The 27,599-nt window shown below is 45.0% G+C and overlaps 1 protein-coding gene and 1 pseudogene across 1 annotated transcript in view; one reads left to right on the top strand and one right to left on the bottom strand.

Annotated features, from left to right (window-relative positions):
- Nucleotides 1-27,599, top strand: part of Manba (mannosidase beta) — a 79,591-nt gene that overhangs the window by 1,210 nt on the left and 50,782 nt on the right. Inside the window, exons 2-4 of the mRNA XM_048456827.3 lie at nucleotides 17,940-18,034; nucleotides 21,387-21,492; nucleotides 22,250-22,420. Of these exons, the coding sequence (XP_048312784.3) occupies nucleotides 17,940-18,034; nucleotides 21,387-21,492; nucleotides 22,250-22,420 (372 nt within the window). The remainder of the gene's footprint in view (nucleotides 1-17,939; nucleotides 18,035-21,386; nucleotides 21,493-22,249; nucleotides 22,421-27,599) is intronic.
- On the bottom strand, nucleotides 1,007-1,385 carry LOC125414697 (large ribosomal subunit protein eL31 pseudogene; annotated as a pseudogene).

The following is a 27,599-nucleotide window of genomic DNA, read 5'->3' as shown; positions in this document are numbered from 1 at the left end:
GTGTGTGTGTGTGTGTGTGTGTGTGTGTGTGTGTGCGCACACACACACAGCTCTAGAGATTTAATGTAGAGTTTTATGTGTGCCAGGTAAGTGCCCTACCATTGGACTATACCCGCCACACACAAACTGTCTTTGACTGTTGTGATGATGTCTGTAGTTTGCCTAAATGCTAAAGTAGTCAAACTTTATGTAAAATTTCTGATAGAGTACTCACGTCAGTCTGTCTTTGTTTTTTTTCTTTTCATTGCATATATCAGAAGGAAAGTGAATATAATAATTTACAATGAACATCGTCTAGTGTAGCTTTTAAGTAAATCTTTCTAAAGCTTAACTAGTGTGTTCTTACTTAACAGATTATATGTGGGAAGGTAAAAGGTGACGTGTAACATGGAAGTGGAAAGGAGTGACCGGAAGTGAGGGGGCACAAGGGAGGAAAGAGGAAGGGAGACTGGGAGGGGAGGAGGGGGAAAAGGGGAGAGGAGCAGGGCAGGGGAGGGGAGGACAAGAGATGGAAAGGGGAGGGAAGGAGATAGAGAGGAGATAGAGAGGAGTGGGGAAATGGAGGGGAAGACGGAAGACAGGAGAGAAGAAAGGGAGGACAAGGGAGGGGAGAATGGGAAGAGAAACAACTAAAACAAATGGAAGAAAACGCCAGAACGAAACCTAATTCTTTGTATGCAAATGAGAAAAAATATAAAGCAAAACACACGTGTGTGTGGCAGGCCGCAGCGTACTTTGGTTTCTATGTACAGTCTCAATTTGTCTCCTTTTGCTAAATGAATTAAGCCAACAGGAAATCAGAACGTTAGCAAAGCAGATTATCGTCCTGGGCTGTTGGGCAACACACCGAGGAGATACTTCATTCTTTCTAACTGCAGGCGTTTGCTTGGCTTATGAAATAGCTAACTCTTCTTCACAGGAGTAATTGACAAGGCCTTGCGACCTCTTCACAGATTCTTTTTTTTTTTTTTTGGCAGTTCTCCAACTTTATTTGAGATTCAGTAGGTTAGTTCTCATCCACATTGACTGTCTGTAGATTTTTGAATGTGGTAACAGGCACCTAAGTTACCAATGTGTAGAGTTTGTTTGGTGAGTCCTCATCCTCATTACGTTTTTCTGGACAAACGTACCTGGATACGGTATGGAACATTCCTTATTCCTTTGGCCCAGACAGCTTTATTGAGCCTGATATCAATCCGCACATCTGGAGTCCCCATCTCCTTCACAGAAAATTTCCGGATTTCTTTGAGTGCCCTAGGAGCACACTTCTTGATGCCCACCCCATGGATGCGCTTGTGAATGTTGATGGTGTACTCTCGGGTCACCACCTCGTTGATGGCAGAACGGCCCCTCTTCTTCTCGCCACCCTTCTTTGCGGGAGCCAAAGGTCACAAGCTGGAAAAGCTCTTCACAGATCCTTAGAAAAGCTAAATTCAGATAAAGTGGATTGGAGTCCTTAGTGGCAGTGGGATAGAAGAAGGACGGTTAGTGAATTAGGGACGAAGACTTTATCCAAGCTGAATGAGGTGACATTGCCACCCTGTGCCATTATAGCATCCACGTTTAGTGTAGACCTTCAAAAACATTCTATTGTGTGGCACTGGACCGGATATGAACTTGAAACTTATCTTGGGAAAGCCTCTTACTTCTGTTTCCATTTGTCTAATTAATCACCTTGTATTCATTTAGTGCCTCGGATTGTAGCAGACACTGCTTTAAGTGCTTGAAATTCAACAGTAAAGAAAAAGCTTTGCTCCCGTGGACATTCTAGAAAGACAGTTACCAGGTTAATAAATTACAACACAGGAGGTATGCTGAAGAAAGAATTCAGCAGGTAAAAGGCATAGAAGGCTAAAAAGTTGCTAGTTTTTCTGTTTGATTTTTTTTTAAAGATTTATTTATTTATTATGTATAGTGTTGTAACATGAGGGCCAGCTTGTTGGGGTTTCTGTCCCGCCCAGTACCCCAACAAGCCAGCAAGTCCCAAGGAAAATCACACGGAGTCTACATCAGGTTATAAACTGATTGGCTCATTAGGTCAGGCTTCTTGTTAACTCTTATAACTTATGTTACCCCATTATCCTTATCTACTTTAGCACATGGCTCTGTACCTTTCTCAGCTGGGCAAGTTACATGCTGCCTCTTCAGTGATCTGCGCAGGAGTGAAGGAATGGCTTCCTGCTTTCCAGGATACTCCTGTTTTCATTGCATCACCTCTACTTCCTGTCTGGTTTTCCCACCTATACTGCCTGCCTGGCCAATCAGCGTTTTATTAAAATATGATTGACAGAATACAGACAATTCTCCCGCACCATTTCCCTCTTTTTTTTTTTTTTAAAACAAAGAAAAATACCCATAGTCCATTTGTTGGGAATGTGGGCGTAGTATTTCAGGCTACTTCCTGCTGGTTGGGGGCACTGATGATCTTATGGGGACCTAAAGAAAATTTAGAATTATCATCAAGTCCTGACTGAAGTATCCTGGGAGTCTTGATCATCGCAGGCTGCAGTCTTGAATCTGTTCTGGATGTAGAACTCTGTCATCTGGGCCACCTGTTTCTGTCGGAGATTTCTCAGGTGGCCTCCCTTGGTCAAAGATGATTTTTCTTAACTCTGAATAAATCCATAGCCTCTCATTTTCTGTGGAAACAAAAGCAAAATCTCTTCTCGAAAGTAACAAACCTTTTGACTTCAGTTTTGAAGCCAAGGTATTTTCAAAATACCTATCTTGGGTTAGTTCAGCAGCATTTATAAACAAATATCTTTTAGCAGCTGTTGCTCCTTCCTCAGCATTCAAACAATCCAAAGAGAGCATAATAGCATACAGTATCAAGATTCTCTGTATATTTTCCATCTTTATGTGGCTTTACTTTAACCTCTATTTCTTTTATTTTTACTTTTACTTTTTGAGACAGTTTCTCTGTATATCTTTGTCCTGGAATAACACTGTAGACCAGGCTGTCTTTGAACTCACAGAGATCCTCCTGTCTCTGCCTCCCCAGTGCTGGGATTAAAGGTGTATGCTACCACACCTTGAACTCACAGAGATCTGTCTCTGCCTCCCAGGCATTGGGATTAAAGGCGGGTACTAACACACCTTGAGGTCACAGAGGTCAATCTACCTCTACCCCTTGAAGTCACAGAGGTCAATATGCCTCTGCCTCCCAGGCATTGGGATTAAAGGTGTGTACCACCACACCCAACTATTTTCTTTCTTCCTTTTTTTACATTAAGAACTTTAACTTTTAGCCTGCATATATATTTCTAACACACTGTAAAATATTTAGAGGTTTTCTTCCTCTTTGAATCTCTCTTTACTGTATATCTCTTTTTCTGACCACATGAGCTTTTAATTTACAAAGCAATATGGAAAGCCGTGGCTTTGACAGCTAGATCCAGCTCATTCCTTAGCTTTCCAGATTCATAGCTGAGATACCAGCCACAGCTGTGTTCACTGCCACAACTCTGTCGTGTTTCAAGGTCCTTGCTAGAAAGCAAGCTGCATCATTCTGCTCACAGACCACACTCAGTCGGACTGCCTGCCTGCAAGAGTCAGAGTTTGTCCTGGCAGGACAGCCCAGAAAGCCGGCATTTTAAAACAGCACAGCTTTTTTCCTGCTACGACTGAAAACCGAAAAGCATGCGTTCAGCTTTTCACCAACAGCATTTAAGTGTTTCGTGGCAGGACCTCTTAATGAGCTGCAAAGTTTTGCAGCTAAGGCTGAGTCAAGAAGCCTCTCTTAGATGAGAGCATTTGCTTGCCTCTAGCAAGCAGAGCAGAACCGAAAAATTGCTGCTACCAAGAAAACATACTTTACTCTATTCTTTCCCAAACTTTCTCAGGCTTTCTGTGGATTCATTTATCCACGTCTGGGCGCCATATGTAACATGAGGGCCAGCTTGTTGGGGTTTCTGTCCCGCCCAGTACCCCAACAAGCCAGCAAGTCCCAAGAAAAATCACACGGAGTCTACATCAGGTTATAAACTGATTGGCTCATTAGGTCAGGCTTCTTGTTAACTCTTATAACTTATGTTACCCCATTATCCTTATCTACTTTAGCACATGGCTCTGTACCTTTCTCAGCTGGGCAAGTTACATGCTGCCTCTTCAGTGATCTGCGCAGGAGTGAAGGAATGGCTTCCTGCTTTCCAGGATACTCCTGTTTTCATTGCATCACCTCTACTTCCTGTCTGGTTTTCCCACCTATACTGCCTGCCTGGCCAATCAGCGTTTTATTAAAATATGATTGACAGAATACAGACAATTCTCCCGCACCATAGTGTTCCACCTGCATGTATGTCTGCATGTCAGGAGAGGTCCCCAGATCTCATTACAGGTAGTTGTGAGTCACCATGCGGTTGCTGGGAATTGAACCCAGGACCTCCGGAAGACAGCCAGTGCTCTTAACAGCTGAGCCATCTCTCTAGCCGCCCACCTCCTTTTAAGTTGCTGGAGATAGTCATTTTTATATGGATTTTTCTCAGCTTTCCCATTGTAAAGCTGGCACACATTTTTAGTTAAGTAGAGAACAGGGCGGCAGTGGGCCGGAAGGAACTGATATGCCTCACCGGTTCCACTCATAAGAAGGACAGAGAGACCTGAAGGCTTTGAGCCATGGAAGGAAGATGAGTGCAAAGATTTCCCAGGTGTGACTGCAAATAGGACACTTTGGACTTTATTCTGCACGAGATGGGAAACTGTTGAGTGCTTTGACTTGGAGGAGCAGGGTTGGCTTTACCTTGTAAAAGGACAGTCCCAACTCCTGGGCACAGTGACTGAAGCATGGGGCCAGCGATGGGACACTTGCAGTATTGAGGCCTGGAGGTTTCTGTTTTGGTGCAAGAAAATGAAAAGAATGGTTTGTGGGTTTTGTTGTTGAATTTTGCTCCCCCCTCCCCCGTGTGTGTGTGTGTGTGCGCGCGTGCGCGCGCAAAGAACTTGCTGAAGTAGATTTTCTACTTCCCACATGGAGTACAGGGATCAGCAGCCAACGCCTTTATTTACTGAACTATCTCGCTGCTCCTCCTACCCCCCGTTTTGTTCTTCAAAGCAAGGTTTCACTCTGTAGCCCAGGATGCCTTTGAATTTGTAGGGGAGCCTCCTCTTCAGGCTCCCAGGTGCTAGGATTCCGTGCCAGAACAACCGGATTGAGTAGTGTGTGGGTGCACATCTTAAGTGTACAGCCAAAAGTTGTGTTTGTTTACAGATGGGATGGGAGCAGGAGGACCAAGAGGAGCCTCAAAGAGTATCAGTAATTTGTTCCCGAGCTGCTGGCTACGTGGAACTTTGTCTTTACGGAGAGACTCTGTGATCACCTTGACGGTCTCGAAGCTGACTTGTTTCCTCTATAGAATCTCCATCCTCTAGGAGTAAAGGAACTGGCAGTAATTTTTATCTAAATAATGAATGATGGGGTTGGCGAGTCGGCTCCCCTCTACCGTGGGTGCTAGGAGGAAACTCTAACTGTCGGCTAGCGCAGCCATCTCTTTACCCTCTGAGCCATCTTCCCAGCCCCAGGGCAATGGCCGTCTTCTAGGTCACCGGTTTCTCTCTCGGAAACAACCACAACTAACAATTTCTTGTGATCCTTGAGAAATAATTACTTTCTCCATCCCAGAGAGGGGGTGGGGAGCATAGGTATGGGGGTATGGATGTCGGGGTTGGGGTGGGGGACAGACAGGCCTTCAAAACTTTTTGCTTTCTTTTTTATTTGTTTGTTTTTCAAGACAAGATTTCTTTGTGTAGCTTTGACTGTCTTAGAACTTGCTCTGTAGACCAGGCTGGCCTCAAACTCACGGAGATCCGCCTGCCTCTGCCTCCCGAGTGCTGGGATTAAAGGCGCGCGCCACCACTGCTGCCCTGCATTTTCTTTCTAAGAAAATTTTATTACATTTTTGTTTATTGCAGGGTTGAGCCATGAGTCATGGGGCACATATTGAGGTCATGCAATACTCAAGAGGCGGTACTCTTTCACTCTGTGCATTCTGAGGAATGAACTCCGGACCTCAGGTTGGATGGGAAGTACCTTTATCCGCTGAGTCAGCTGTGTATGTTTTCTGTGCTTCACGTGGATCCCACAGGCAGTCTGGCCAAGCTAGGAGTCAGAATGTTCAAAACTGACTAGTCCGCTGTCTCTTGCACCTTGGCTTCTCCAGGCTTCATCTCAGAAGCAGCTTTAGACTCTATGGAGGAGGCCCAGCACAGTTCAGCCCTGACCCTTCTGCCAGTTAGCAATTGCTCAGGGCATCTGTCCTCACCTTTCCTCACCTTTCCTGAGCTCCAGAACCAGAACTCACTGTTGTACTAAGTCCGCGGTTCAAGTTCTTACATCTGTGTCTCCTGCTGCCCTTTGTAGTACCTTTGGCATATAGTAGTAGCCTAAGAAAATGGTTAAATTGAACTCACTTTGGTAGAGAAATAAGAAGTCTCTCTGAGTTTTGTTTTTCATCTAGAGTGCAGGTCAATGGAAGCAGTTTTTACAAATAGAAGGATTTTAGAAAAACGGGTTTTCAGATTGACTCATAGTCTATACCCATGTGCCCTTGGGTAAAGGTAAGTAAGTAAGTAGAGGTCCTTGAAGTGAGAATTATAGGCAGAGATGGCGGTCGACAATGGAGCAGCTGAAGTGTGGCGAACCCTTTTTTCTGAATAAACCCCATGAAAACCTTCATGTGGTTTCCATTAGCTTAACATCCCATCGATGTTAGCACATTAGTACTTAGCACTTGAAAAGTTCTATGCACACATGTATTTGTGATTTTTAAGTATCTTTTAAAATGTCTGCGTGTATACTAATCTCTGTGTGTGGTGGCCATGGAAACCAGAGGAGGGCATTGGATCACCTGGAGCTGGACTTACAGGTAGTTGTGAACTGCCAGATGTGAGTGCTGGGAACCAGACTGGGGTCCTCTGGAAGAGCAGCAAATAGTGTTCTCAGGCACTGAGCCATCTCTCCCGCCCCCTGCATTTCTGATTTTTAAACCCCAATAATTGGAGGAACACCCGTGTACCCACTCCCCAGCTTCTGAGTCCACACGTCTCTGTGCAGTCACCTACCCGGTCCCCAGTGTCTCTCCCGCCATGCCTGCTGGCTTTGTGTCATCTTGGAAACACAGAAGGCTCATATTGGCTCCCGGTTTTGCAGGTCTCAAATTCAAGTCACCGGGCTTTGCTGTTTTAGACCTGTGGGGGCACATGGCGTGGCAGAGTGTGGCAGAGGCTAGTGCTTATGCATTAGCTTTCAGGGGGAAGCTGAGGTTCCTCTCACTCTCTTTTCCTCTTTCCCCCTCTGACAGTGTTTTTGCTATGTAGAAGCTGGTCTTGAACTCATTATGTAGCCTTGCCTTTTACTCATGGTAATCCTCCTGCTTTAGCTTCTCTAGTGCCAGCATTAGAGGCATATACCACCATACCCAACTTTGTCTCTCTCTCAAACAAACAAACAAACAAGCAAACAAAAAAACTCAAGCAAACAAAAAAACCCCGCATCTCCTTCTGCAGTTCAGACTGGCCTGGATCTCACTGTGTCGCCTTGAACTTGCTGTGATGTCTCTGCCTCAGTTTCCTAAGTGATGAGATCACAGGCATGCAACACCACATGCTTACATGATGTCAGTATGCTAAATATCAACTTCAGATAACTTACTCAGGGACTCACCTATGACAGGGTTGTCTCATGGCTCTTAATTTGCCCCGACACTGTGATTATCAGTGGTGTCTGTGACACCAGCCTAAGCGCTGGATCACGAGGAAGCATGCCAAGCCAGATCTTCCTGGGGTGAGTCACCGTTCCACAGTTCAACAGCTGTTTGACTTTGAGCCTTGAATTCTGCCCTAGCAAATGTTAACAGTACCTGCCCGGTAGGGTCCCAGGCAGCATCTTCCAGCTACTATTGTTACTGCTGCAGATTCCCTGGGGGCACAAGACTGTAAGACTTCAGAAACTCTCTGCGCCTTTTGGAGTTCTCGGCTTCCTCCTCTATAAACTGATACTCAGCAAGGCATGTTCGTTATGTAGCTATGCGTGCCCACCTTGGAGGCTAGACTGGATCAATCTGAGGACTCGCGGGCTTGCTTAGCACTCGGCAGCTCGCACGAATGACTCTCTTTCGGTCACGAGAGGTGTCCCTGAACTGCTGTTCACTTTAAGCAGGACTCAGACTTTTAATGTGGCTCAAAGCGGGTCAGTTAATCTGAAGCCAAATTAAGCTGCTTGATTAGCATTTAGAATAACTATTATAAATATAATCTGAGTCTCTGAGGCTGTTTTCATAATAGATTCCCCGTATTAAGAACCAAAAACTGATTCTTTTGACTATAATTTTAGCATATGGTCACGTTATGCGTATGTGTGGGACTCAAGTCTCTATATGTGTAGTTTTGAAAACCTTTTCTTACCTTATGAAAGTTTTAAATCACACATGTATGTATTTATTTTGTATGAATACGCTCTGCGTGCATGTGGGCGTGTGTGCATCATGGTACACGCGTGGAGGCCAGAGGACACCTTGTGGCGGTTAGTACTCTACTTCCACCTGGTGGCTTCTGGGGATTGAAGTCAGATGGCCGGGCAGCAGCGGCACCTTCTCCCTGACCCTGCTTTATATTTAATCAGCATACAAAGTAACAGGTTTGCTCTGGCAGGCTCAAGAATGCTTGGTTTGGACGGCTCTCCCCTCCCTCCCAGCTTGTCCTGACACATGTAATCTATTCCTCTTCCATCCCTTCCCTAAGGCTTCTTTCCCCCTCCCACGGACCCCTTTCTAGTTCCCCGGCTTCTACACATTTTCTCCCACATACATAAGCCATATGCAAACATTAGGCTCCAGGATCTGCAGTGAAAAAGAGCATGCAATGCTAGGCCTTCTGAGCCTGATTTTCCCCACTTGATGTAGCATTTCCCAGTTCCGTCCATTTTGCTGCAAATTGAATTTGTCTTTACAGGTGAGCAAAATCTATGTGTATATATACCACATTTTAATCATCAGTCTTCTGTTGATTGACATCTAGGCTGATTTAAGTTCCTTGATATTGTGAATAAGGCAGCAATAAATGTAGTTGTGCAGAATTGTGGTGTACCTACGTCATATGTATACCTAGGTCATACGGCAATCTGTGTTTAGCATTTCGAGACGACTCTACAGTGATCTCCATGGTGGCTGTACTGGTTCATAGCCTCACCGGAAGAGACTGAAAGGTTCTTCTTGCCTTGCATCCCCACCAGCGTTTGTTTCTTCAATGACAGTGATACTGATGGATTTTGAATTTTTTTTTTGAGACAAGGTTTCTCTGTAGCTTTAGTGCCTGTCCTGGAACTAGCTCTTGTAGACCAGGCTGGCCTCGAACTCACAGAGATCCACCTGCCTCTGCCTCCCGAGGGCTGGGATGAAAGGCGTGTGCCACCACTACCCAGCTGAATTAAATTTTTAAATTAATTTTTTTTTTTATTCACTGGGTGAGGGCAGTTGGTGTGTATCTGTGCCTGCCCATGCCATGGCTATAGGGCATGCCTGTAGAGGTCAGAGGTCAGTTATCTCCTTCCACTGTGAGGTCTGGAAATTGAACTTGGGTTTTGCAGTTTGAGCAGGCAAGTGCTTTCACCCACGGACTGAGTGGGCGGAATTACTATTTATTTGCATTTCCCTGATTACCAAGGGAGTCGAACGCTTCTAAAAATATTTATTAACCATTTATATTTCTTCTTTTGAGAGCTGACTGTCTAGCTCATTGGCCCATTTATTGACTGGCAGTTTTGATGTTTGGTGTTTAATTTTTGTAGTGCTTTTATGTATTTAGCTGTTCTCCCCCCACCCGAAGTATATGGAGCTGACAAAAGTGTTTTTCCATCCTGTAAGTTGTCTTCCCACTCTCTTCCTTTGCTGTGCATGTGTCTGTTAGTTTGCGCGGGATTGTTTGTCAGAAACGGATGCGTTAACACCAGCTTACTTCTCTCGCAAGGGTCGGAGCAGAGAGGAGGTTGCTCTGACTAAGACCCTTACAGAAAGCAATTTAGGGGGATTTTCTTTGGCTTACAGCTTGAGAGCTAGAGTCCATGGGTTAGGTGCAGGGCAGGTATGGCAGAGTTCGTGGGGTGGGAGTGTACGGCTGAGCCTCCCCTCCTGTGTGCTGGCCAGATGCAGAAAGCAGGGACTGCTGGTGGCCAGTTTGTTTCCTCCTTTGACCCTTTTTCTTCAATCTGGAACCCAGCCCATGGTGTGGTCCACACCCGGGGTGTAGCATCCCTTATAAACTGGACCTCTTTGTGGCCTCTGTTACAGCATGCTTCACCAACGCCACAAACGTTTTGGAGTTCAACCAAGTTGACCTCAAAATTCACCATTATTGTCCTGAGTCAGGTGGTCTAGAATCTTCTGTCTTTAGGAAAAACTCATCTATTTGAGCATCCGCCTGTGCCTCTAAGTTTATTTGATTATGTGTAGTAAGCATGAATGACTATTTGTCTGGTCTGTTGGGACTCCATCCAAAACAATGGCCTTAGTGGCCTTTCTAATGTTTTTTCTTTCTGAGTCAGGTTTTCCCTGTGAAACAGTCCTGGCTGTCCTAAAACTCACTCTGTAGACCAGGCTGGCCTTGAACTCACAGAGCTCCACCTGCCTCTGCCTCCCGAGTACTGGGATTAAAGGCATGCACCACCACCACCTGGCTCTAATTTTTCTTATTATGATAATTTTCAAAAAAGATTTATTTATTTATTATATATATAGTGTTCTGCCTCCATGTGTGCCTGCAGGCCAGAAGAGGGCACCAGACCTCATTACAGAAGGTTATGAGCCACCATGTGGTTGCTGGGAATGGAACTTAGGACCTTTGGAAGAGCAGGCAGTTCTCTTAATTGCTAAGCCATCACTCCAGCCCCCAATATAATAATATTAATTTATTCATTGAGAACACATTTTGATTATATCCGTCCCTTATGCCACTCTCCAATTCCCACCAGATGTTCTTCTCAACATGTCCCCTCCCAACTTTATCTCCTCCTCCTCCTCTTCTTTTAAAAATAACTGAACCCAATTAGTGCTGCTTCCACACAGGTCAGTGTGGGTCGCCCACTGTACCCAGACCCCAAGAAAAAAATGTCTCAACTTCTCCCAGAAGCCATAGCTACCACTAGCTCCTCAGCTAGCCCCAGGGCCTTGTGGACTCTTCCCTAATCCATGCTAGAATTGTGTATAGGCCGTAGGTGGATAACCATGGCTATAGTGAGCTGCTGAGCATACCGGCCACCGTGTGACCATTAGACAACATTTCATAGCTCTCCTCCCTCTTACATTCTTTCTATCCTTTCTTCCGAAATGTTCCTTGATCCTTGGAGGAGACAGTTTGTGGTGGTTTGATTCAGGATCACCTCCAGAGGCTGGTATGCTTGAATACTTGGTCCCCGGTTGGCAGAACTGTTTGGGAAGGATTAGGAGGTGTGGCCTTGTTGGACTGTGTGTGCCAATGGGGCTGACTTCAAAGTTTCAAAAGCCCACTCCATTCTCAGTGTCTCTCACCCTCTGCCTCGTGCTTTTGAATCAAGATGTCAGCCCTGAGCTACTGTTCGAGCACCATGCTTGCCCACTTGCTCGCTGTCATGTTTGCCACCACGATGGGCATGGAATCTAAACTCTTGACCATTAGCCCCAAATTAAATATTTTCTTCTATAAGTTGCATTGTTCATGGTGTCATTTACAGCAATAAAGATGTATCCAAAATAGGGGTTGATGTCAGTGTCCTATGTAGGACCAAGCCCTCAACAGCCACTGGTTCTCAGCACTTTAGAAAGTTGGAAATCTGAGCTTTAACTCCTGCCATTTGCAAATAGAAGCTTCTGTGACCGAAGCTAAGAGCAGCACAAAGCCAAGTGTGTATGGCTTCTCCAGTCATGCATGAGCTTTTGCCCAGGGTTTCAGTACCAGGCAGGCATTGACTCCTGTTGAACAGGCCTCAGAACCCAGTCAGAAAGTAGCTGGTTACCTTCAGAACTGCCATGCCACTATTGTACCGGCCGGCGTGTTTTATCTGGTAAGTCCATAATGTAGCACACAGGGTCTGCTGCCATGTAAGGCCACTGTGGTTGGGTCTCCCCCAGAAGCCCAAACAGCACCTTCCTGCACTGTAAAAGCTAACCAGCAAGGGGGAGATGTTCAGGTCAGCTCCCAATGAACTTCTTTATGTTCTGCAACCAAAGTTTGAGGCATCTTAAGAAATGGGGTCTTACCAGCTGGTGTAGTAGGTTTCCAAGGGTAGCAGCTGTAGCCTGTGTTGTTTGGGGGGCCTCTGGTATCCCATAATTTCCCCCAGATATCTAGATATATCAAGATGGTGCATGGGCTATATTGGCCGCAAAAAAATAACTATGAGTATGGTCTAACACAAAATTGAAAATTTACTTAAAACATTATGAGACGTTTTTGTATGAGTTATTTATTTACTTATTTGCAATTGGATGGCATAGTTCCCGAATGCAACCTTCGTAGATTACATTATGTTGCACTATCAAAAGATTGAAATTCCCTTGTCTTTGAAAGTGATGTCGTCAGTAGTGTAGGGAAAGGATGCTGAAAGATGTGTTCCCTGAGTGTGGGGTGTTCTGTCTTGACCCCTCCAAAGCCTGGAGCTTCCCTATCTTCTTGTTTCTCTCTGCCAACTGGTGTACCAATGTAGTGGGTTTTTTTTTTTTTTTTTTTGGAAGCTGAACAGGCGGCGCCATGCCGTGTCATGATGAGGCCTGTACAGCTTGGTGAACTGTTTGGAGAAATTCAGCTGATATCTATCATGTGTGCTCAGTAGCAGATTTCAAAAAGAGGCTGGAACAGAGTGTTTACAATGCATTTATGGACCGGAGAGCGAGACAGTAGACAGCGCGACCACCACACCAAGTGTGACTGGAGACACTGCTCACACAGGCCATCCTGGAACAACTTTTTAGTAATTGGCTAAGCATGGGAGATTCCACACCAAGTCTTGACACTAACTCCTCAGAGGGCTGTAGCCTGGCTCTGTGTCCTCTTACTAGTGTCTGGAATGACAAGAGTTTTTCCACTGAATTTGTAGCTAACTTCTGCCACCTCTCCAACTGTGCTTACAGACTAGTTTCAACAACTACACCACCACCACCAACAACAAAAGGTTGGAATATGGCTGGCAAGATGGCTCAGCAGATGAATGTGTTTTCTGAGTTCAATCCCTGGGCCCCACACAGTGGGAGGAAAGAACTCCAAGTTTCCCTCGGACCTCCACATGTGCCATAGAACTTATGCCCACCTCCCTACACCAGTAAAATGAAAAAAAAAACCAAAAAACAAAAAACCAAACTGGACTCATCCAAGTGGGAGAAATTAACCTGTAAATTCTGTTTGTACACAGAAAAATACCTGTAGCATGATTGCCTTCTCTGATCGTACCATGTAGCTTTCCACAAGTAGCCGAGAGACAGGCAGGGGATCCAAGCCCTGCTAGCCAGGTAACCAGTAGTTCTGGGGCTCAGCATGTTGAGGGGCTCGGCTGAGCTGCCTGTACAGTTCCCTGGTATTTTTTTTTCCTGGTATTTTTAACCGTCTTGGTTTAAGTCCACCGTGCAGCTATAAATAGGGCTGAGTAGAGACACTTGGACAAGCTGATAATTAAGCTTCTCTTCCAGCCTGTGTCCTTAAATATTCACTCTGTGTTTATTCACAAGAGAGGCTCAGTCCTGTGTTCAGAAGAAGCAAAACAGGAGGCAAGTTAGCTGGGGTTTAAACACACCATGTAACAGAGCCTTGTTGTTAAGCAGAACTTAAAATAAAAGTCTCACTTCTTGCCTTTTCCCACAGCATCTTATCAAACCACCCTATTTCAGAGCAGTATGCCACAGGCAGGAACCTTGATCTTAGTGTACTGCCCTGGGGACGCTGTGGTGTTTCTTTCTGGGTGGGGACACCGGACAGCTGTCCAGATGGCCACTACCTGTCAAGCGTGGTCATTCAGCTCTCATTTTGGTGGAACTTAGAGATGACACTGGGTTTTTCTTCTACTCTGGAGTTGCTGCCCATGAGGAAATGACTCCTGGTCCAGTCTTAGGGTTTCTCTTGCTGCAATGAAACACCAGGACCAAAGAAACTCAGGGAGGAAGGGGTTTATTTTTGGATTATGCTTCCATTTTACAGAGCATCATCAAAGGAAGTCAGGGCCGGGGCTCAAACAGGACAGAAACCCGGAGGCTGGAACTGATGCAGAGGCTGTGGAGGGGGCTGCTTACTGGCTTGCTTCTCATGGCTTGCCCAGCCTGCTTTCTTATAGAATCCGGGACCAACAGCCCAGGGGTGTCTCCCACCTACAATGGGCTGGGCCTTCCCCCATCAATCATTAATTATGAAAATGACTTTCAGGGTTGCCCATCACCTAATCTTATGGAGGCATTTTCTCATTACACCCCTCTTTTTTTTTTTTTTTTTTTTTTTTTTTGAGGCAGGATCTCACTGCGTAACTCTGGCTCTCCTGAAATTCATTATGTCAGCCAGGCTGGAATCAAACTCACAGAGCTCTACTTGCCTCCCAAGTACTGTGATTAAAGGCATGGGCCATCACACCTGGCTGAGGTTTCCCTCCCTCCTGTCAGATGAATCTAGCTTGTGTCATGTTGGCATAAACTTAGTCAGGACACACATCCTGGGTCATAATCCACGGAGTCCAGCAAAGACGAGAACTGAAGCAGGCGCGCTGGAGGAATGCCCGCTTACCGGTTTGCTCCTCATGTCTTGCTCAGTCTGATTTCTTATCCAAGGCCATGGCATTGTCCACAGTGGACTGCGAAATCCCACCTCAGACGTTAATCTCAAAAGAGTACCACACAGATTTACCTACAAGGCAATCTGATGGAGGTGGTGGTGCACACCTTTAATCCCAGCACTCGGGAGGCAGAGGCAGGTGGATAGCTGTGAGTTTGAGGCCAGCTGCAGAGTGGGTTCCAGGACAGCCAGGAGTGTTTTACAGAGAAACCCTGTCTCAAAACACAAAACAAACAAGACAAAACCAAACAAATCAAAATCCCCTCTTCCTAGCTGTGACTAAGTTTGTGTCACGCTGACAGATAGCAGCAGCCCTGGGTCCTTGCCTGAGGAGCCCTCCCCTGGTTCTTTCTCTGGAGCCATGATTATGTTCACAAGTTACCTGTGTGCCTTCCTCTACTGCTGCCCACGGCTCACATCTGCCACTGTGGGTCCTGCATCCTGAGGAACAGTCCTTCTGAGAAAGGAAAGGTGGGAAGTAGGCTGAAAAGAAAGACCAAAGGGTGGTGCGCGAGAGAGCTTAAGACTGGATGCTCAGATGGAATAAAATCTGAACATGTGAGTGCTCACTCACTTAGGGCACGGGCTGGCACGTGTGTCTGTGTATGTGTCGGAACATACCAGTCTTTGGGGACCATTTGGTCTCTGTCCTGTCTGCTCACCTCTGCCACTGCTGCATGAAGCAGCCACGCATGATGCATGAAGCATGGTGTGGCTTGAGCTCGTTTAGGCTTTCTTTGTGTGTGTGGTGTATGTATGTGCATGTGCTTATGTGTGTTCCCGTGTGTTGATCCAGGGTGTTCCTCTGTTGCTCTCTGCTTTACTATTGCTTGAAACTTAAGAAAAATTTTACTAGAGTTTAATGGAAAAATAATACAGGTGAAAATCTTGGCAGCTACCGAGGGAGAGATAAAGAAAGTATCATGTCTTTTAAGTTCGAAATAGCTTATTAAGAGTGGAATAGGCACTCCAAAGAACACGATGGAACAATGAAATTGGTTAGTGAACTGACAAAGAGCAGCGAACATCTGACTGGGCGTTGTGTGGTCTGTTGACACTCCCTCCCATCCTTTTCACACATGTGAGCGCACACACACACTTGCATGCGTGCATACACACACACACACACACACACACACACACACATTTTGTGCATACTCTGTTTTTTTTCTTTGAGACAGGGTTTCTCTGTATAGCCCTGGCTGTCCTAGAACTCACTCTATAGACCAGGCTGGCTTCGAACTCACAGTGATCCACCTGCCTCTGCCTCCCGAGTGCTGGGATTAAAGGCTTGCGCCAGCACTGCCTGACCATACTGTTTATTAGATGACATCATGGTAAGGAATGGCTTTATCTTTCTCTTCAATGTGGGTTTATTTCACGCTACTGTTGATGCTGCTTTCTTCAGTTCCTAGCCTCCATCTGGGATACCAAAGGTCTTTTTGAGGTACAGAAGGGTGATGATTAATCATCTATTACAACTTTTATATTGATGATGGGTATAGTTCCCCCTAAGAGGGGCTGTGTTCACAGAGGTTTCTGTCCTGCCCGGTCCCTCAGCTATTCAGTTCCAAAGAAGTACACAGAAGTCTATATTAATTATAAACTGGTTGGCTTATTAGCTCAGACTTCTTATTAACTCTTCCCTCTTCCTTTATTTCTTTTCTTCTTCTCCTCTTCCTTCTTCTCCTTCCTCCTCTTCCTTTTTTTTTTTTTTTCCAGACAAGGTTTCTCTATGTAACAGTCCTGGCGTTCCACTTTTGTAGACCCCCAGAGATATTCTTGTCTTTGCCTCCCAAATGTCGGGAACAAAGTGCCCCCCACCAAGATTCTAGGTTTCTATAAATAGCTTTTCCTTGTATGACAGTCAGGCTGACTGTGACTGTGTTATCTGCTGTGTCAGTAGCCCATGCGGAGGCCTGTGAAGTTTGACTCATTGTCCTTTAAAAAAAAATCGTTAGATTTAAAATTTTTATTCTATGTGTATGAGTGTTTTGCCTATATGCCTGCCTGTGAACCGAATGTGTGCCCGGTGCCCAGGGAGTTCAGAATCCCTTGGAAATGGAGTTACAGGTAGTTGTGAGTCATTATTTGCGGGCTGGGAATCAAATCCTGACCCTCTGGTAAAGCAACAAGTGCTTTTAACTGCTGGACCATCCCTCCAGTCCCCCTATTCAGCTTGTGTGGGCCTGCTGGGGCACCAAATTGAGATCTTCAAGCCTTTGCAACAAGCCATTTCCACAACCTTTAGTTATAAATTCATGGTCCTTGTGGGCTGGCTGCCACACAGATTCAAGCACGGGTTGCGGACGGCTAACACGGATGTTACGGGAAAGCTGAATCTTTTGAGTTTGGCAGTGAATGTACCACACCCAGGCCCTTTTCGTGCTCTCTTGGGAAAGCGTGGCGAAATGGAATTTGGAAATGCTTAAGGTCTCCACAGAATGGGAGTTTTGCTGAACGTTGGTCAGTAGAGGAGATGGGCGCCCCCTGGAGGCCTTCCTGGGTAGTGGCAACGATGACTGAAGAACTGGGCCGTGAGAGACGAGAAGGTTCTGTGCTTGGTTTTCAAAGGGGCGCGGGGCCATTGAGACTGTTCAGTGGATAAAGGTGCTCTCTACACAAGCCTGACGGCTGCGTTCAAACCTTGGGACCCACATGGTGGAGGTAGAGAACTGACTCTCCCACAGTGTCCTCTGACCTCCACATACATGTTTGTGGTGCATGGATGAGCACATACACACACACACACACACACACACACACACACACACACACACGTATAAAATGAAAAACAACCAATACAAAGAGAGCCAGCATCTGTCTCTAGACATGCTCTCTGATAATGAGCATATTATTTGTATCCCAGAGCTCTTTAATTTCTGATATAGTTCTGGAAAATTTCTCCCACAATTTCCTCCCACATTCTGGGTGTTTAACAGTGCTGGGCACCATACTCAGGTCCTTGTACATGTTAGGCAAGCATCCCATCACTGGCTAGCCTGATCTACGGCCCAAATTCTTAGTGTTAATGACCTGACTTACCCTTTTATACAACTAGGCCGAGCGGTCATTAATTTTTAGGTTTTCAGGAGCCTTGTTTGTTTTCGATTTTATCTGTTCATTTTTTAGCATATCTAATGATCTTAATGTTTCCCTTGTACCACCAGGATCCTTACTACAGGTTTAATGACCTTCGCTACAGATGGATTTCCTTAGATAACTGGACCTACAGCACGGACTTTAAAATCCCCTTTAACGTCAGGTGTGTATATGTTTGCATGTTCTCTATCATTTATCCCCTCTCTGTAGAGATTATATTGTTACCTGAGATTTTCTTTTATTTTCTTCCTGAGATTTGTCTGCTCAGGTTGTGTATCAGAGTTCAATCAGATTAGATCATTGTGTCATTGAAGTGACTACCCAGTTACGTTTCCTTTTCTATGGGAGGGCGGTGGTACTGGTTATCAGCGTGTCTTAGGGGACAGTTTCTCCAGTGGGTGTACTGGAGTCACCTAAACCCTGTCAGGCCTTTACATCCATTTCCTCCTCTCTACCTCTCCAGCAGCTAGGAGGATTTATTAATTGGTAATATTTTTATGAAGTTTTTTTTTGTGTGTGTGTATGTGTGGAACGTGCACATGTGTGTGCATATGTTTAAGGCCAAAAGTAGATGTCTGATGTCTTCATCAGTTCCTTTCCACTTTGCTTTTTGAGACAGGGTCTTTCTCTGAGTCTTGAGCACTCCAGTTTGACTGGACTGGCCAATGAGCTGCAAGACTCCTCCTGTCTCTGCCTCCCTAGTGCGGCAGTCACAGGCGAGTGCTGCTGTGCCCACCTTTTATGTGGGTCTGGGAATTGAACTCAGATCCTTGCGTTTGCGTGGCCAGCACTTTACCATACTGACTAAGGTATCTCCATGACCTCCCTCAGCACCACTGTGTGTGTGTGTGTGTGTGTGTGTGTGTGTGTGTGTGTGTGTGTAGGGATGAGCATTGGATCCAGAGTCTTACGCAGTACATTATGTCCCTAGCTCTATAGTATTGCTATACATAATGTTTTCTCTGTAGTGTTAAACAGCCACTGACACTATGACCTCGACCTTCTACTACATTATGGGGCCATGAAGAAAAGTACAACTATTATTTTTGGTAATGTTCTGTTATTTTAAACAGGTATTTCTAGTTGAGGCAGAATATAAGCAAGTATAGAAGCCACCATTATTACTAATTTTTAAAAATTATCTCATATATGGCATTTTTGATTATTACTTATTCTTTCTTTAAAACTCTGAAGCCACAGATTGGGGTAGAGAGCTTGTCTAGTGTGCAGAATGCCCGGTGCTGAAAAACAAGCTAGAATATTATGATCAATATCATGGGACTACTGTGTGTCATGCTTCTATTTCCAGATAATGCTTAAAATATTTCTCGCAAGAATCCTGTCTTCCCTTACATGGTTAGTTCCAGGTCACTTTGGACTCCCTGAGACTCTGTCTGAAAAAAAAAAAAAAAAAGGACAAAGTTCCATTTTCACTTTGAACATCACTCATTCTGTATCCAGCAGCTGACTCGCACTATTGGAACTAGCTTTCCACCCCACGTCGGTCTCCTTTACGCAACACAGAGGCCCCTCTCCCACGTGTGTGCCAGGGTTGTGGTTTGGCCTCCTCCTCTTTCTCTCCATAGCCTTGTTTCTTCCACGATTTCTATGTTTGTTAGCATTTTCCTGACGTTTCTCTTTGTAGAGCCCCTCCTCATTTTCCTGTTTCCCACTTTGCCCAGAAGCTGCATAATCCTGTGTCCTGCATTTGCCTTTCAGTTTCTGCTCGTGTGAGGAAAGATTACATTTTCTTCTCCACTAGTGATACTCTTTTCCTCAGAAATAGGAAGTCTGTTCCTTTGTTTCATCAGTAAGGCCCAGCTGCTCTGCGTGCCTGTGAAAATTGCTGGTGGTGGTGACGTAGCCTATGCTGCTGCTGGCCCTGCCACGGAACAACGACTTTGCCAAGTTCTCCTTCTTAGCTCCCCAGCCCACGTGTCTAAATAAAGTCTTTTTTTTTTTTTAAAAAAAAAAGATTTATTTATTTATTATGTACTGTGTTTGCCTGCATGCGTACCTACACTCCAGAAGAGGGCACCAGATCTCATTATGGATGGTAGTGAGCCACCATGTGGTTGCTGGGAATTGAACTCAGGACCTCTGGAAGAACAGTCAGTGCTTTTAACTCTCTCCAGCCCCCTAAATAAAGTCTTTCTCCTTAAAGTAGCTGATGCTCTTAGGACTTTATGAGGTGGGGTGCTTCCCCTCAACCTAGGTGTTTATACTTATTTTTATGAAAAGTTTTACTGAGCTCTACTCTCTAAAACACAAAACTTCTTTAAAGTACAATTCAATGGCTTTAGTTTATTCACGGAGTTCTGCAGCCCTCACCGCTGTCCTTTCCCTCCTCCCCCAACTCAATACAAGCTAGAGTTAGCTAATAAGGAACCACACCTGAGAAAATCACTGCAGAAGATTGGCTTGTAGGAAAACATGTGGAGCACTTTCTTCATTAATAGTTAATGTGGGAGGACTCAGCTCACTGTGGGCAGTAACCCCTTAGACAGGTGGCCATGAGTTGTACAAGGAAGTAGACTGAGCAAGCCATGGGGAGCAAGCCAGTGAGCAGCCCTCTTCCGTGGCTTCTACTTCAGTTCCTGCCTCCAGGTTCCTGCCTTGAGTTCTGCATCGCTTTCCCTCAGTGATGGAGTGTCACCTGAGAGCTATACACTGTGACCAACTGTAGAGATATATCATTTGTGTTTTAATAAATAAAGCTTGCCTGAAGATCAGAGAGTAAAACAGCCAGCCCCTGGCTCTTACCTCTACCTCAGACCAAAATGGCGGTCCTGCCTCTGCAAATCCTCAGAATGAGACTGAGCAGAGATCTGTCTCCTCCCATCTTATATTCCTCTCTAGGGCTGGGAATAAAGGTGTGCACCACTACTTCCGGCTTGTATGGTGAACTAGTGTGGCTACTAGGATTAAAGGTGTATGCCACCACTGCCCTGCTAAGTTCTTATTTTCTTTCTGAAGTCTTCCTTACACAATAAGCCCCACTAATAGCCCTTGCCCAATAGATGAAGAAGTTTCTATTTGATTCCCGTGTGTTAGGCTTGAATACTGTCCAGACTACAAACTCTTCCAATTCCCAGGTTGTGCCTTGTAAGGCTGAGCAGAGTAATGACCACAACATCCTCACTCACAGGTACAAGGTGGTGGTTAATGTGTTCCCTTGGATTGTGTCAGCAAATGCAATGGCTTTGATGGATATTTTTTGTGTAACCTAAGCACTCTGAAGTAGCTGGGAAAACCAACTCATTTGGAAATTATAACTTGTGCTCTTGATTTTATTGCAATGATTTGACATATCATGGGGAAAAATGAGTCGGATTGCTCGAAGAAATTACAGATCTATCCAACCTAGACTCCTCAAATCTGATGGGAGCCGCCAATTAAAGGTGTATATTTTCCTGTGAAATATTTACTTTGTTAGTTCTTAACTGGTTACAAACAGACTTAATTAAATTAGTGTTTCATACATCATGTTGCTAAAGTCTTTTGTTGTTTCTTAGTGAATGGCAGAAAGTAAGGTTGATTTTCGAAGGAGTCGATACGGTTGCAGAAGTCCTGTTCAATAATGTCACTCTTGGGAAGACAGACAACATGTTCACTGGATACGTAAGTACATGGTGATTCCAGATGAAAGGGAAAGAGGGTGCCTCTGTGGTCCTGGTGTGAAGAGGGAAGACTGGTCACATAATTAACCATGGGTCAAGGATGAAGCCTTTGAAACGCTGGGTGAGTTAGCGTGCTTCTCAGGTGTCCTGTTTGTAGGATGAGAGAGACAATGCAAACCCCGGGGTGGTTCTGCAGACCCCGAGGAAGTAAATTACAGCTTTGGCTTCGCCGTCCACGGCGGTGTGGTCTGGTGGTCCAGCATTTAATGGGAAATCACCACCGAGAGACCATTTCAAAAGGATTTTTTTTTCTCTCTGAAATGGTATCCTTATTTTCCCTGTTTCAAGGGTGTGCATTGGAAAGCAAAAATAACTTATGATTTAGACACACACACTATGCATTCCAGAGAGTTGGGTTGTCGTAAAGGGTCTAGGAATCCTTGGCAGCTCAAGGCCACGAGCACAAACCACAGCAGATATTTCAGGGCTAAAGATACTTTCTGCTCTGCATATTTCTCTGGGACCATAATTCTGACAGTAAAAACAGGGGACGCCGAGAACCCTATGCTCGAACAGGAGAGTAGAATTATCACTAAAGCTGGGCCACTAAATTCTATTTCAGAGGGAGGCTTTCTGTTAATGAGGCCAGCTCTAGATTTGGTTATCACATGCATCTCTTGTGTAGTCTGCCTTTATCTAAATTTTTACACACAAGACTAGTTCCTCCGCGTGGATTTGTGGATTTTCTCCTTTCTCAGAGCTTTGACATCACCACCGTGGTCAGAGACGTGAACTCCTTACAGCTGCACTTCCGGTCAGCAGTACAATACGCTGAGCGTCAGAGCAAAGCGCACGCTAACTACTCGGTACCACCAGACTGCCCCCCAGAGGAGCAGAAAGGTGAATGCCATGTCAACTTTATCCGAAAGGTAAATGCTGGGTTCTGCGGCTAGTATGTGAGCGCTTACTTGATTCCTTCCAGGGGCATCTGGAAAGTTCTCAATCTCCTAATCCCTGAGTCACACTTGAAGATTTGAAAAAAAAAAAAAAGATTTTCTGAGTTTTTGTGGTGAATCTTCATTCTTCCATGTTTTTTTCCTGAAACATGTTTCAGAATTAAGTTTACATACACACACACACACACACACACACACACAAAGTGGATCACAGAACTTGGTATTGTATTCTAGGTTGGCCTAGAACTTACTATGGTGCTGAAAGAGACAATTCTCCTGCTTCGGCCTCCCACATCCTGGGCTACTGGCATGATCCAGCATGGCTGACTGATAAGAGAACTTTGTAATGATTGTGCTATCATTTCAGGCAGGGACTCATCTAGCCCCGTGCAGGTTCAAGCTTGTTGTGAAGCCAAGGATGACCTCCACCTTCTGATCCTCCCCTCTCTCTGCTGCGTGCTGAGTTTATAAGGGTGTACAGCCACGTCTGTTTCTACCCGACACTGAGTTTATAAGGGTGGACAGCCACGTCTGTTTCTACCAGACACTGAGTTTATAAGGGTGGACAGCCACGTCTGTTTTTTTACCAGACAATGAGGAGGAAACCTCTGTGCCTGTTGGGCAGAGCCCTGAGCTAACTCTACCCTCTGAGCTACATTCCCATCTCTATAAATTATTTAACGTTTATATTTATCAAAATTATTACCAGATGTGAAAACTGATTACTGAATACTGAATCAGAATATTACTGATTCTCATGACTAGCAACCTGCTCAAAAGAAATAAATATTCTGAGACGTTCTTGTATTTTACTGCTAGGATTTTACAAAGTAGACTATAAAGGTATAAACCAAAGATAATTTTTTCTTTGAGGTTTAGTTTGCTCTACAGGACTTGGATTTATACTAATGTGTGATTATTATACTAAAGATATATATAACCTTTAGGTTTTTTCCTTGTTTTTGTTTTGTTTTGTTTTTGTTTTTAGGAGACAGTGTCTTACTACATAGCCTTAGCTGACCTAGAACTCATTACGTGGTACAGGCTGGCTTTGAACTCACAGAGATCCTCTTGCCTCTGCTTCCAGAGTTCTGAGAGACATTTAATTTTTAAGAAGAAAACGTTAATCTTCTTCATCAACTGTTTGACCCTTCTACTTCTTCCGTCCACATAAAGCGTCTCTTGTCTCTACTTCCTCCTCTGTCCAGCACAGAGGGCGGCCTCCATCTTTTCAGCTCCCCGTTATCTGTGTGTCAGTTTTCATCACTGTGGCGATAGGCTGAGATAAACAGGTTTCAGGGAGCATTTCTTTTGGTTCTCAGTTCTGAAGATACCAGTCTGTGCTCTCTGGCTCTGTACCCGTGGTGAGGCAGAACACCGTGGTAGAAGGGAGTGTGGAACGAAGCTGCTTCCTTCACGCATCTGGCAGAGGAGGGGTGAGGGAGTGACCGAGGTAGGTGCCCTCCAGGGCACGCATCAGTGATCTCTTCACTCCAGTGAGGTCCTGCATTCTGGTTCCTCTCATTTTCCAGTACAGCCTGTCTTTTTTGAATCTGGGTCCCTTTGTTTCTTGCATAGCACGCGGCTCTGGTTGCCTAACTGGCATTCTCCCAACTTCATCGGCCTTCCTTTAATTAATTCTACATGGAGCAGCTGGCTGGCAAGGTCTTTTCAGACAAAATGACCACAGCAATCCTTGACTTCGAACAGAAACAAGGAGCTCCGGGTTCCTACCTCGTGGGGTAGAGGCTGACGAGACTAGCTATATTTTTAAATCGTTTATCATTTTACCTTTCAACAGCTCTGCACCAGCGGTCAACTAATGTCCAGAGAGCTCTGGGCTCTGTCTTCACCCCACCTCCTCCTGCTGGGACTGCGTTGTGTTGATGTGTGCACTGTGTGCGCACACATGCTTCTCTTTCTCTATTTCAAGGTGGAAGTTCGTGTGACAGAGCCCTTCTGCTTCTCTTTCTCTAATTCAAGGTGGAAGAAAGACACCTGCCTTGCAAGAAAAGTGTCTTATTTTGTTTTATCCTAGGGATGGAATCCAGGGCCCTGTGCAAACTTAGGCAAACACTCCATTACTGAGCCAAATCATTAGCTTTAAAGTTTTCTTTCTTTCTTTAAACTTCTTTCCTTTTCCTTCCTTCCTTCCTTCCTTCCTTCCTTCCTTCCTTCCTTCCTTCCTTCTTTCCTTCCTTCCTTCCTTCCTTTCTTCATTTTTATTTATTTACTTTTTAAAGGAAACTTGTGTAGATACTTGGTCCTGCACCCCAACTTCTAGCTCCCTATGTCCGCCTCCCTAACTCACCATGCATTCATAACTTATCCAGTGCCCAATTCCTTGCCCATCTGTGAGGTCACAAGCAGGACTCATTACGGTGCTGTGTGTTAGCGTACCCCAGCCTGAGACACAGAGTCAATGAAAATTCTCATTGGGGGCTGCTGAGTGAATTAAGTGATTTGAAGCTTGACGGGTGTTGACTATTTTGTTCTGTCCTCCTCGCCCACTGCCGTCTTCGGGTTACTTCTCTGTGATGAAACACCATGACCAAAAACAACTTGGGGAGGACAGGGTTTATTTCACGCACTGTTCCATAGAACAGTTCATCATGAAAAGTAGTGACCACAGGAACTCAAGCAGGGCAGGAACCTGGAGGCAGGAGCTGATGCAGAGGCCATGAAGGGGTGCTGCTCACTGCCTTGCTCCCCATGACTTGCTCAGCCTGCTTTTTTACAGCACCCAGGACCTCCTGCCCAGGGATAGCTTCACCTACATGAACTGGGCTCTCCCACATAATCACTAAGAAAATGCCCTACAGGCCTGCCTGTCCAGCCCCAACTGTGGAGGCCTTTTCTCAACTGAGGTGCCTTACTCTCAGAAGACTCTAGTTGACGTCAACTTAGCCAGCGCATCTCCCAAGGCCAGCAGACAGTCTGAACCTACCTGTGTATTTACAAATAGCCCACAAAGATCTTCAAGATGGTTTTCATGACCAATGTGAACATCTCATTCTGAAGTGATGAGGTTGGACAGATGTAGATGCCAGGAAGCTGCTCTAGTTGTTTTGCTTCCCTTTTTCTTTATTTTAATTAAAATATAATGACATCATTTCCCCCTCCTGTATTCTCTCCCTCCAGCTGCTATCATGTTCCCCGCTTCCTCCCCCTAAAATCCATGGCCTCTTTTTCCTTGGTTATTATTGTATGCATGTATGTATGTATGTACATATGTATAAACGCATAAGTGTATAAATACCACCTGCTGCATCTCTTTCATGTTGCTTGTATACACATGATTTCAGGGCTGACCACTTGGTATTGTTCAGCCAATTAGGGATCTCATTCCTGGGGAAGACGAATTCTCCTTCTCAGTCAGCAGTCACACATAACCTGAGGGGCAGGACCCGGTGAAAACCTCCCCTTTCACATCTATTGGTCTTTTCATGGTACAGGATTTGTTTAGGCAGCCATATTGTCATTGCTGAGGTTTCTAGGGTCTTGGGTCCCAGCAGACTTGAGGATCATCTGGATCCTCCACTCTTTCTCCTCCCACTTCCTCAATTGTCCCTGAGTCTTAGGGGCAGGGTCTGTGCTGTAGATGTGTGTTCCTGTGACTGGGAACTGTAGGATCAGTTGGTCTCTGTGTTTGACTAGTTGTGGTTGTCTGGGTTGGTCTTGTCTGTTTGCAAAGAGAAGCTTCTTATATGAGGGAAGGGAGACACATTGTTACCTGAACCTTTGGTTTGTTTGTTCATTTTTCTGTAGTAGACGCACATTTGTCTTTCTCTGACATAAATACAGAGTGAAGGAAAGAAAACTTTAACAAGAGTAGTGTGGCCAGATCCTCTGTGTACAGACACCATCATTTCCCAAGCTCAGGGTGCCTATTTTAGGTCTCACTTTCAAATCTGAGCTCATAGTGTCAAAGATTTTATTACTTTGAGAAGTTTTTTTTTTCTCCTAAGAAGTAAAAGAAAAATTTCTGTTTGTCAGGAATATAATATATATATACTTCTGATTGTTTTGAAAAAATTTTAGATTTCATTATGGCAGTTCATACCAGCATGGCTTTCCGCTTTGTTCTCACTTGTTCCCCTCCCCCCACGCTCTCCTTGTCCACCCCCCCTTCCTGGTGTCCCTCTGCCCCCAGGTGGTCTCTTTCCCTGTTCCTTTCTTATCACTTGAATTCCATTATCCTCTCTTTGCCCCTTGAGAAGTTATCTTAACAGAATCATCTCCTGCTATTTGAATCTGAACCTTTGTAACCTTAAATGGGATTTTTTTAGTGTTCAGACAGGGAGCCCGGTGGATAAGATTAGATCTCTTCAACAGGTAGCCACCCAGTCAGGGTCTGAAGTCTGAAGTAATTGCCTTTGTGCCTGGTATTCTCAAACAAGGACTGCTGAGTTCAGTCTTAATGAGGTAGGGGCTAAGGCTAGTTTTGTTTTTTAGTTGTGTTTCTTAAATGCGTTAATAATGTCTTCATCTTTCAACGAGGCCTCTCACGCCTCACACACTTTGTGTTGTTTAATGCAGTGGTGAGACCCAGGGGTGTGCTGGAGAACTTCAGAGAGTCGTAAGCATTTGCTGGGGGTGGTGGCCACTGCTGGTGGCCCCAGCACTCTCGGGCCCGTCCAAGAGGAGCACAGGATTAGGGCAAACCCGGGCTCCCTAGTGACGCTTGAAAAGCAAAAAGCAAAATAAAATAATGCTGTTCTGATATAATATGCTTTTGAAGAATGAATGTAAAATAGTTTATAACTATATTTTTGTGATTTTCATAAATCTCCTCTGGCACTTAGGTTGATATTTTGGTTATTATAGTAATAATCAGTATAGAAAATAATATATCTATCTATCTATCTATCTATCTCTCTCTCTCTCTATATATATATATATCAAACTAAACCAGCATTTCTCAGCCTAAACTACAGTTGTTCTATCAATTGGGAACCTTGGCGAGGCATCTAAGTTCAGAGGCTTTTAATCAAGCCATCACCCTGCGTCTGACTGGGGCCGATGAGTTCTGAGCTTACACTGGCTGTCAAGAGGTTTCAGATCTTGTTCCCAGATCTCTCATGTGGCCTCCCACAGTGCTGCTTCAGGACATAGCAGCTGGCTTCCCTCTTGGCCCAAAGAGAGCATGGGA

Source organism: Myodes glareolus, chromosome 17, assembly GCF_982192425.1.
Source record: "Myodes glareolus chromosome 17, mMyoGla1.1, whole genome shotgun sequence".
Lineage (NCBI taxonomy): Eukaryota > Metazoa > Chordata > Mammalia > Rodentia > Cricetidae > Myodes > Myodes glareolus.
This window is presented reverse-complemented; position numbering and strand designations above follow the sequence as displayed.